The sequence below is a fragment of the Dunckerocampus dactyliophorus genome, chromosome 20 (assembly GCF_027744805.1).
Source record: "Dunckerocampus dactyliophorus isolate RoL2022-P2 chromosome 20, RoL_Ddac_1.1, whole genome shotgun sequence".
NCBI lineage: Eukaryota > Metazoa > Chordata > Actinopteri > Syngnathiformes > Syngnathidae > Dunckerocampus > Dunckerocampus dactyliophorus.
The window spans coordinates 5005124-5017461 of NC_072838.1; the positions used below are offsets into that span (position 1 = coordinate 5005124).

Below are 12338 nucleotides of genomic sequence, written 5' to 3' on the forward strand. Positions count from 1 at the left end.
AAATACAAATGAATATGCCACAAGAAATCAACATGCCTCTGCAACATTATTGAACAGCTCAGTCATATTCGCACCCGTGTGGCTCTCGGTCATTCCTCCCGTTTGTAGCACATGAGACTGTTACGGTGATATGGGTGGGAAAATTAGTTATCACCTGCTCAATGGTTCTGTGGATGGCAGCAACTTCAGGTGGCTGTTTTTCCTCCTTGTTTGAGTGGAAACATGCTATGTGGTTTTTCATATTTGTCGTATGATTAATATAGTTATGCGATCGTTGACGCCCGTTCACACTCTCAATCTTCACTCGCCAAGAAGACAGTTCTGTCTCAAGGTATGTTGACGTATTTTGACTTGTACGTAACTTACAAATAACGTGTATGAACGGGCATCAACGATCGCATAACTTATTGCCCGCGGATGCGGGACGTGTTAATCATACGTTGACATATGTTGAAATGTTTTGTGCATGCACAAAATTTTTGGACGACTTGGACGTACTATGACGTATGCCGGCGTGCTTCAGCGTGCTCTTAACTTATACAAAACTTACCCATAACTTATTGGACGTACGCCAGCGTTTTGGCCAATTTTTTCATACGTTGGCGTAAGCTGGCTAAATCGTCAAGGTGTGACAGGGCCTTTAGCTGGATATTTGAGTTGACCACTGTATTCACAGTATGAAGTATAATTTGTTTTCTGCTTCATTGATTACATAAGATTGACGTTATTTGTACACCGTGACTCCGGAGGTGTAATCCTGTAAGTGGTGCTCCCTCCTTTGCATGATATGATGGCGTTGCAAATGTTGCACTGTGCCGACCGTTTATTTTTCTTGCAGAATTTCAGCCAAACTTTCCAACGCCGTCGCACACTGTCCAAGGTTGAAATGGATGAACACAAACACTTCCTGTCGCTTCTTCTTCGTTTGTGTCTGCCGGCCGCTTCTTCGATAGGCGGGCTGATCAATCATCAAAATGAGGAATCGAAATGTAAAAAAAAAAATGAACGATCCCTGGAAAATCCGAATGTTAGTCCTGGTTCCCATCGATGCTCGATGCCCAACCCTACTCAACAACGAGGTGGTTTCTTAAATGGCGAACGAGGTTTGTTGCATTGAGCGTTTTTTTTGCAGCCCCACCACGACATATTCCGGCCTTACATAAATTACAAACAGCAGTTCTTTGGTCTTTTTCTTTGACTGTGTAATACTGCCAGACTGAAGACATGGCTGTGCTGCGAGTGATTGTTGTTTACTCATACAGCAGACACACCTTTGCGGAGGTAGATAAGACTGGAGAATAAGATCAGTTTCATATGGGAGGACTGACCATTCGCCGATCACTCAAAATGAAAGAAATCGGCCAGCCGACAATGTCGTAACTCTTGCATTAACAGAATGCAAACAGTGCGCAAACTAGTCTTCACGCTTTTCAGGCGTACCATCTAAATAACACGCATTGCCATGGCGAATTGCGGGACAACGTAGAGGCAAAATGTGTTCAAGTGTCAAGGTGGCATAAAACTTGAGCATGTGTTTTCTTATTTTCACATTTCTCACAGTGGAGCTGATATTTTTAACTTGATTGGTCTAATAGTGCCATTCCAATGGTACTTTTTAATAAGATATGCTGCTACTTAGCTCCTACAAATAATCTTTTTACGTTGGTGGACATATTCTGTTTCTTCTATGAAGTCACCGTCTCCATCTTTCCATCACTGACAGTCGAACTTGTGCTCCTTACAACCATCAGCATAACCACGATCTATTTAGCATTGAGCATTTATAGATGACGATTCAAAGATGCAATTCACTTCAGGTGGGATTCATCATGAGAAGACTGCATACATGTGCACCACTTGCGTACATAGATTCTGAGTTTTGTGAATACACGATGTTTTGCACTGGAATCCACCCACACTTTTCTAAACGAGGGTCCAGGTGTGTATGAGGTGTGTTAAGAAGCAGTTAGCATGCATACTGCTACCTGCTGTACTAGTAGTAACGACAAGCTGCATTCCCACAGTCCCAATATAGTGTTTACTGAAATGTGCTTTAGGTTTGAGTGAATGGATCTGTCACGTTTTAACATAATCTGTGACATGTTTTGGTTTTAGAATGCTCATGAAGAACTTGCCATAAAATGGAGTGAGAAGGAGAGAATTCTCTACACTGCTCAGACACCTCCCGGGTCAAAGAAAGGTTTGTATAATTTGTGTTTTAGAGCATTAGTTTTGTGGCCGACAGGGTTAAATGCTTCAAACACAGAAATGATCCAAACCAAAGCAAGAAGCACATCATTGGGAAAACCACGTGAATATTTAGCGGTAGCTCAAGGACCTCAAGTTGGTGTTGACCAACAATGACGCAGCATATTCCTATGTGCAGTGATTTATGTAGGGTACACAAATCACAACAGGTGTAACTGTCATAAATACCCCAACCCTATTCTAGCCCCAAATCCTAACCCTTAACCCAACAATAACCCTATATACTTGTTATTGGGCTTTGATGCCTCAATGCTGCAGCACCTAATTTATCATCTTTTTACTGTCGGGGGTTGTTTATTATTATTGCTAAAACATCCAGATTATTCAAATTGGTAACTAATGACCTCCAGTTCCTAAAAGACCTGCAGACATATCAAACAGCCATGCAAATGTCTCCAAGGCCACATCTGCCAAGGTCTCCACCTCTGGTATCTTTCAGAGCAGTTAGTTGGCCTTGCTTTCTTTGATCCCAATGTTCCAGCAGCTACAAAACGTGAGACGGTAAAGTCGCACCAAAGTTGCAGCACGGCTTTTCCAGGATAGTGAACTGCAAGACTTTGTGACACAGAATACCACAGTACTCTGAGAAGTTGGGTGTATAAGCAGACTTTATGGATCATGATCCAGAAACATGGACCACTTTCAAAGGAGTGGAAGTTATCAAGAACATTAAGGTGACAACCATGCAGCGCGTGCAGTAGCACTGGTACAAGAGTTCAACAGACATATCACACATGATGAAGACCAGTTGCAGTTCCTGCTGAAGGTTTTATGGAACATTGATGCCGGTTTCCTGACAGCAAGACCTTGACAGCAACTTCATAAACTTTATTCAGTGTAAATGAATGTAGGACAAAGTTACCGGAAATATGTTAAACTTGTAACTGTTTGTGCATCATCTTTGTATCTAGTAGTATGTAGTTCTTATAGCACAGTGCCATGTTTGGTTGAGTTTATAACAACAACTGAAGTACATAAGACATTTTGTTGATTTGCATGTTCAACTAGTTGATGTCAAGGCAATTACAAAGATTGAGCAACAGTGGATACTCTGTTTGGAAAAAATATACCCCGAAAATGGCTCTAAAATGCCTGGAAACCGGTGTTAAGGAGAACTCAAGGCACAAAGAGGTTGTTTGGTGGAGTTTGAAACAACAATGTAAGTACATAAAAAAACATTTACAATGCCGTTCAAACGGGATTTAGAGGTTTTCACACAACAAAGTGCCATGTGTAAAACAACAATTGTACGTAAATGACTAGATGTTGTCATATAAATATATGTTAAGCTAGTTTCTGTTAATGTACTTAAAAAGATTGAGCATGAAGAGAGACTGTTTTGAAAATACAACCTCCTAGAATTACTCTAAAATGACTGACAACCCCTTTTTCTGTTGAGTCATTGTTAGTTGCGACCAACTTTGACGTCTGTGAGCTACCTCTGAATTTTATTCAACGTTTCTGGAAATGTTACAGGGTACGTTTCTGGCTCTGTCCAATGCTTCTTCCCTTGCCTCCGTCCCCAAGTGCTTGCTCGTGGGGTTTCAGTTGGTTCTCTGTTTTCATTTGTGACCTTCATGTGTAAAGTGCCATGAGAAAACTGCTATTGTGATTTGGCGTTATATAAGTAAATTGAATACTGGTAATAATAATTGAAATAAGTTTTTAATTCAATTATAGTTAAAGGCCCTGTCACACCTTGACGATTTAGCTAGCGCACGCCCGACGTGTTCATTTTGATGGCATTCATTGAACTGTGGACGTTTTTTTCAATTTTGGGCGTATACATAACGTATTCATAACGAGTTGGACGTATACATGACGTATTAGTAACTTATATAGAACGTTTCTATAACGTTTCTATAATTTATAGACAACTTAAACCAACGAATGCGTGTTGCCGGCGTTCACAACTTATGCCCAACACCAGTCTAACTTGCAAACCGCACAGCAGCGTATGGCCGACGATGACGTGCCGTAGCCTATAAAAAGGCTGCCACTTAATAACTCACCTCACTAGACATCGCAGTGTCAACATCACCATCATGCCGAAGAACATTTCGAAGACCGCTGCCAAGAAGTATCAGGGCAGTGACGGAGGGATCCATCACCACCCACAGCCTCCCCATCGCACTCTCACTCTGATGGAGATGACGCAGGTTGTAACGCCTCTTCCCCTTCTCTTAGTTCCATTCCCCAAAGTTGTTTGAGTACGTATTATTAAAGTGCTGCACTGTGCAATGACACTTGAAGGAATACGTTTATTATCGTTCATTGCTGGGGTGTGGTGTCATTATGACGGATGGTCGTGTTTTTCACGGCTGTCTTTTATACTCATTGTAAATAGTTCTATTTTTTCCAGCAAACACTGACTTGGACAGTAACATGCTGTATCTCTTCATTCTTTTTGAATGTAAATACTCCTATGCACTTTATGTTGACGTGGTCAATAATGCTTGATTAAAACGTGCATTGTTTCTCTCTGCCAAAGAGCAAAAAAAAGAAAAAATGTTAGTTCCATTCCCAGTGTCACAGTTCCCTCTACTGGTCAAGCATGTACAGTATAAATAAGGAGTTCCTACAAGGCATAGCATAATGTACTGTATCTGCAAAAACAACAGCCTCCATTTCCTCTCAGTCAACGCTTGCCAAGAAGAGAGCCAAGAAGACACAGTTTTGTTTCAAGGTATGTTGACGTATTACGACTTGTGCGTAACTTACAAATGTGTGTGAACGGGCGTCAACGACACATAACTTATTGCCCATGTATGCAGGACATATGAATCCATACGTTGACATACGTTGAAAAGTTTTGTGCATGCACAACATTTTTTGACGACTTTGACGTACTACGATGTATGCCGGCGTGCTTCAGCGTGCTCTTAACTTATACAAAACTTACCCATAACTTACTGGACGTACGCCAGCGTATTGGCCAATTTTTTCCTACGTTGGCGTAAGCAGGCTAAATCGTCAAAGTGTGACAGGGCCTTAGGGGTTAGGATACCCTTTCCCTATGACTATCCCTAACCCTGGGTTACATAGACCCATGAAATTATTTATTCTAGACAGTACACATGCTGTGATTTGTGTACCCTACATAAATCACTGTCCATGGGACTATGCTGAGTTATTGTTGGTCACCACTGACTTTGAGGTCCTTGAGCTTCCTCTAAATATTATTACATTTTTCTGAAAATTTTACAGGGTTAATTTTTCATGCAACTGAACCATTTTAGGGTGTCAGACCATGTTTTTTCAGACTTTTGTAAAATAAGAACCACCCTACTATAAAGCATACAAGTGTATTCAAGAGTCAAATACTTGTAGTATGTTGAGTACGATAAATTTGTACATGTTGGCAGGTCTGCAGTAACATTGAAAGTATTCCCTGCCTCTCACATCCCGAGGAGAAGAAATGGCTTGTTGGCAACACGAACTTCTGGTCGCGGCAACATTGCCAGATTTTCCCACTCTGTAAGGCGTTTAAAAAAAGATACTGTCTGGGCACCCAGAATGCTGTTTCCGTGAGGATGAAAGGCTAAAATCATAAAATATTTAGCTGTTTTGACATGAAAACGTTGCAGTGTGGACAGCCACTGAGTTTTGTTTATTTCCACCAGCATCAGTGCTTGTGTTTTCCACAGTCTTGGTGGAGGAAAGATTGGGACAGCTGATGGTAGAAGAAGGTAATACACATTCAGTTCCAAACTTTTCTTTATCTGAGGCACAGTATCAGAACAACTGTCCTCCAAATGTGCTGAACATAATAACACAGAAGAATCTGAGGCATCTGTTTGAACATAAAATCATCAAAAAATGAACCACAGCAATATAAAGGCATTGCGTTCCATGCGTAGGTGGAAAGGACCTAAGCTCCGTCATCAATCGGGACTTGAATGTAATCAAGAGATAAAGGCAAGACAAGGGGCGGAAAGATCAATTGTAGGACCACTCAACATGTTGTGGCGAGACCATGCACTCAGTAAGAGCATCAAACTAAGACTTCTCAAAGCTGGAGATAAAAGATTGAGAGCTTTCGAAATGAGCTGTTAAAGGCAAACCTTGCGTATTGGCTGGATGGTCCATCGAACCAATGAACATGTATTGAAAGAAATGAGAACGAAACAGAACATCATGGGAAACATCAAGAAAATTAAGTTGCAATACTTTGGCCATGTCATAAGAGCTAAGATCCTCTGCACAAAGAGGACCATATTAACAGACGATGCCCCAGAGGTAGACAGAGGAGACGGTGGAGCGACGACTTCAAGAGCTGGACAAGAGAATCATCGACTTCATGCATGAAAACTGCACGGGATCGATGTGAAAGGAGAAGACTGGCGTAGGAACTCATGGTCCCCGACCCTCCGTAATGAGGATGGGAAGAGTTGGGTCGAATATTCCATGTGTAGGTCCAGGGAGGGTTCTTCAAGTGATGTTATTCCTACTCCTCCACTCTCTTTCCAGAGACTGCTTGCAGTGCCAAAAAGTGTAAAAAAGCGGAACTATTTCAACATTTAAGCACAAATTGAACACATGAAATATGCCTTTTAGTGTTATTTTTTATTGTGGAAAATAACAAGATGAGCGTGCTTTGGTGCCATGAGCACTTTAAGATGTAATATTTTAAAGTCTTATACAGCACCCAATTTTTATGGCTATGTATTTAACAAATTGGGTTGGGAATGAGGTCCTGCCGCAGGCGGAGGAGTTCACGAGTGAGGGAAGGTTGGAGCGTGAGGTCGATAGGCGGATCGGCGCAGCGTCTGCAGTAATGCGGTCGCTGTACCGGACCGTCGTGGTGAAGAGAGAGCTGAGCCAGAAGGCAAAGCTATCAATTTACCGATCGATCTAGTATGTTCCCACCCTCACCTATGGTGATGAGCTTTGGGTCATGACCAAAAGAACGAGATCGCGGATACAAGCCGCTGAAACGAGTTTCCTTCGTAGGGTAGCGGGACTCACCCTAAGAGATAGGGTGAGGAGCTCGGTCATCTCGTCCGGATGCCTCTCGGACGCCTCCTTGGTGATGTGTTTCGGGCATGCCCAGCCGGGAGAAGGCCTTGGGGCAGACCGAGGACACTCTGGAGGGATTATGTCTCACAGCTGGCCTGAGCACGCCTTGGTGTCCTCCCAGTGGAGCTGGAGGAGGTGGTCGGCGACCGGGAAGTCTGGGCTTCCCTACTGAGACTGCTGCCCCCACGACCCGGACCCAGATAAGCGGAGGAAAATGGAATGGAATGGTATTTAACAAAAACGGAAAGAAAAATGTACATTTTAATTCAGCCAATTTTGTTCTGTGAACTTGCAACATTTGTCTCATGTAGTTGTTTTTGCCATTTGCAGCAGTTTTCTTTTGCATTTTTGTGCTTTTGGATCATTTTTGTGTTTGGGGCGTATGCCCCCACTAGCTGCTGTACATAGTTTGTCACTTGACACAGCCTTTACAATGCTTTCTCATTTTTTTTCTGTGTATTTGCAGACACAACCTTGCCGTTCCCATCCTCATACAGTCCAGACTATGTGGAGTCCAGCTGGTATCAGTGGTGGGAGAAAGAGGGATTTTTCAGGCCCGAGCAGCATGTGAGATAACTTCTCTACTTCTCACGTGTCATATTACATTTACGGACAATGTAGGACTAATAATGGCATTTGTTGATGTCTGTGATGATAGCGCTATAAAAAAACCAAAAGCTGGGTTGAAGATATATGGTTTGGTTTGGTTTGGTTTAATTTTATTTGAACATGTATGAAGGTTACAATGGAATACATCATGAACCATTTCACAGTTCCACATGTCCAAAAGGAGTAGGAAGAGGCAAAGCTTATTAAATCCTACACCTCATCCATTCCACTTTTTGTGCAGTACATCTTATTCACTTCCTGCATTCCATGCAATATTTTTCCATATAATTATCAGTGTTATAATAAATAAATAATAAAAAATAAAAACAAGCATGACTGACAGAACTGAGCATAATAATCAAGACTCTTCTGCCTTATATTTAGCAAACATCAACTGCTTGTAATGTTTTTTGAATTTGCTCATTTCTGTACATTGAGTTCTTTGCTCAATCCGTTCCATAATTTAATTCCACAAACCGAAATGCTGTGGGTTTTCAGCATTGTTCTCGCATAAGTTTAATTTTCCCCTAAGATCATATTTCTCCTCTTATAGAGAAATACTGTGTGACGTTTTTGGGTAACAATTTATTGTTAACTTTATGCATTATTTTAGCAGTTTGAAAATTTACTAAATCAGCAAATTTTAATATCTGTGATTTTAAAAATAAAGGGTTTGTGTTTTCTCTATATTATGAATTATCCTCACCAATCTTTTTTGCAGTACATTGAGTGAGTGAAGATTGCTTTTATAATTATTGCCCCATATCTCCACCCAATAAGTTAGATATGGTCATACCAAAGAACAGTAAAGAGTGTAGAGTGATTTTTGATCAATAACAAATTTTGCTTTATTCAATATTTAAGTATTTCTCGCCATGGAAAACACAAACAAGCGCTTGAATACTTCATAATTTTATTTTATAATCATGATAATATTATGTGTTCGATTGGTATTAATTATAACAAATATCAAGTAGTCAATGAAATAATTCTATAGGGTTTAAGTTTACAAGACACGGAGCCCAGTGCTCCGTTTCTCCCTTTTTTTTTGACAATTTATCAAAAAATAAGAAAAAAAATGCATAAACTTACTCTCATTAGTTTCCTTTTCTACAAATGATGGGGGTTTCTTTGGTTGTGCTTTGAAGTAACACAACATTAGTTCCTCATAAAATAATGATAATATACCTAAAATTTTGATGGTGTTAATGTCATCGTTACATGAAATATACAGTATATCTGTCTGGAATTACACCAATTAATTTTTGACATACCTTCATCCCCGTCTTTACTTATTTCCCTCCAGCAAATACAAATGAATATATAACTTTTATTGTGTTTTTCTTAATGTTTTATTTACACTGTCTGTTATACTGAACATACCAGATATACACAATCAGCAGAGGCAAACTGTACTTTCATATATTGGATGACACTTGTGTTGTTTTTCCTTGTTAGGAAAAAGTATCTCATGCTGTGGATCAGAACTTTGTTCTGTGTATCCCTCCACCAAATGTAACCGGGACTCTCCATCTGGGCCATGCTATGACTGTAGCTATAGAAGATGCTGTGGTTCGATGGTAACTCCAATAGTTGATGAATGACTTGTTGGTGAATTGTTGGTGAAGGCCTCTCTCGACACAAAGCAGTAATGTAATGCCTACCTGGCTTTGTTCAATAGGAGAAGGATGCAGGGTCATAGAGTATTATGGGTCCCTGGATGTGACCATGCAGGTATAGCAACACAGGTAAGACAGCTCACTTTCTCTGCTATTTTCTATCATCATATTTTCTATCACTGTGGGACAGATTGAGAGCAAAGAACCTAACCAAATTGTTTCAAAAAAGATTTTAAAATGCTACCTGACATGAGCCAGAGATATGCTCATATAGCTAATTTACATTAGCCAAGAAAAAGAAGTCAAAATACTATACCAGTGACCAAAAATATAAAAAATATAAAAAACATAAAATATATATTAATATTTGTCCGTGGGACTTTTATTCTAAATGTATTTTCTAAAAGTATTTTCTTGTGGCCGATATGATGGAATTATGACGTCATACTGATAAATCTGATAACATTAAAATTGGCTCAGATAACCGATTAAAAAAAAAAAAAAAACGCCCCAATGAGACGAGATTACCCCTACTGTGCAGGTGTGCAAATCAAGAACTTCTTTTTTCTCCTGCCTGTGATGTTAACGACCTGTCGTGACTTCACTTGCAAACCAAACATTCACTTTCCGAGGAAGACATTTTGTGTGCTAATTGCTAATGAGGGGGAAAATACCCGATCGAGCACACATAAAACCTCAGCCACCTGAAATGCCAGCACCGCGGCATTCGAAAGTGTAAAGGTTTGCCAGGGACCTCCGTGGCATCACACCAGCTGCTCGAAGTGTATGTCCGAGTATAGTGCACCTTGCTGGGCCATGCCAGGTGGCTCCTCCCGCTCTATACTCTGGTTCTCCTGATAGTAGTGATGTGGTAGTAGTAATGTCATGATATTTGATTAGGACAAATCAACAGGTACGGTTTGTCAAAGCCTAATTTGTTCAATTTCAATTTGTTTTTACAGCCTGCGTCTTTAATGTCATTGTTCTTGCTAATCGGACAATAACATACTGTACATGGAAATGCCATACGGTATGCGTTTGCAGGACTTGCTTCATCCTGAGGGTTGGGGACGTGCGTGAGCTGGAAGGACAACAGTGACAAGCACCTTCCAGCTTACTTTCTTTCCTAGCAAGTCAAATAAAAGATATTTTTGTGCTCTGCTGAATGAATGAAATAACAATAATAAAGGCAGCATTTTGATTTGCAGTTGTCCATCACTTTGGGGTTTAAATTTTCCAGCTGATTTTTAAAAAATATATTGATTGCAAATGTTACATGTTTTTTTTGCCTAAATGAAGCATTTTGAACTATAAAAATGTCTAAATGAAGTAAAATACAAATAAAAGGCATTCAGAAGACTCATTGGATGTTGTGATGTGTAGTATTCTACACTGGTCACTAGGTGTCAGTAATGTTAATTTAATGTTGGGTGAGACACACAAGCAGGTTTGAATGATCTCACAACAGGCACAAAAATCACTCATAAAAAACATGGGCTACTGTTACGGCCGTAACCAACTCCGACTCCTGCGGTCTACTAGTATGTATTTGGTACTGAAGCCCTGTTTCTTAATATTATGTGTTTGGCTCAGACTGTGGTGGAGAGGATGTTGCTCCAGCAAACAGGGAAGCACAGACAAGATTTCACGAGAGAAGAATTTTTACAGGAGGTTTGGAAATGGAAACATGAGTGAGTGTTCCCTTGTGTATATATACAGTATACACTAAGTCCCCGACGAACATCCGACGTGCGAACATTCAGAGATACGAACACAAGCCGACTGGTTTATTTTTTCATGTCTTTTGCCTTATAAGACCATATTTATACTGCTACATCCTTGACCAGCAGAGGGCACTGTGACACTGCTAAGGGGACCAACAGATACAGGAAGATGAGGAAGAGGAGAGAGGAAGGCTAAGAGTTTTATGATACAACCCGGACAGAGCGTGTGATTAAAGTTTATGAAGAGTTAATAGGCCACAGAACACTACCTCTTTTAGAAAAGTCTAATGATGACGATTTGTCCTTTTTTTCAATATCTCCTCCTCCACCACCACAACCACGTATGCTCCACCACTCCTCTTCAGAGGTAAATAACATTTATCATTTTGTATTATTATATCACTTTTATTATTGTTTTTTCATTAATTATCCTCGTTTAATATTACTACTGCATCCAAACTCATATTTACATACATACACATATACTGTATATGTATACACGTACATGTAGTACCTATATCATTGGTAATATGACCTTTTCCCCTACTTAAAAACAATTCGACATAAGAACGGTTGTCTGGAACCAATTGTGTTCGTGAGTTGGGGACTTAGTGTACTTGATAATACTACTGTACTGGCTATGTTGCCATCGCTAAATACACGTTTGCACTGCTTTTGTGTTAGGAAGGGAGAGGAGATCTATCACCAGTTGAGGAAACTCGGTGCTTCCTTGGACTGGAGCCGAGCCTGTTTCACTATGGAAAAAGTAAGATGCATGTGTTACACATCCTAGCATGTTTTTAAACCAGCTATAGCAGGGGTGTCCAAAATGCGGCCCAGGGGCCGTTTGTGGACCAGCGCACGTTCTAAAAATATAATTTTGCAAAAACATTTTTAAAAACAGCAATAATGGAAAAATCATTGGTTTACAAGCAAAATATAAAGAGAAAAAAAATGTTTAATCTCACAAGAAAGAGTCAAAATTTTACAAGAATATAATAATATAAGGAAAAATAGCATTTTAATAGCATAAAGTTGAAATACTAAAGAAAAAAGCTTTTTTTTAAATGTCGTAACATGAGAAACAAAACAACAAATA

At 40.0% G+C, this 12338-nt stretch overlaps 1 protein-coding gene across 2 annotated transcripts in view; it reads left to right on the forward strand.

The window, feature by feature from the left end:
- Positions 1-12338, forward strand: part of vars2 (valyl-tRNA synthetase 2, mitochondrial) — a 51095-nt gene that overhangs the window by 2202 nt on the left and 36555 nt on the right. The window contains exons 3-8 of one of the 2 annotated variants that reach the window (XM_054764206.1): positions 2116-2200; positions 7754-7854; positions 9355-9476; positions 9578-9644; positions 11109-11206; positions 11924-12005. In XM_054764206.1, the coding sequence (XP_054620181.1) occupies positions 2116-2200; positions 7754-7854; positions 9355-9476; positions 9578-9644; positions 11109-11206; positions 11924-12005 (555 nt within the window). Of the gene's footprint in view, positions 1-2115; positions 2201-7753; positions 7855-9354; positions 9477-9577; positions 9645-11108; positions 11207-11921; positions 12006-12338 lie in introns of both variants that reach the window. The other variant, XM_054764207.1, reaches the window with a different exon arrangement.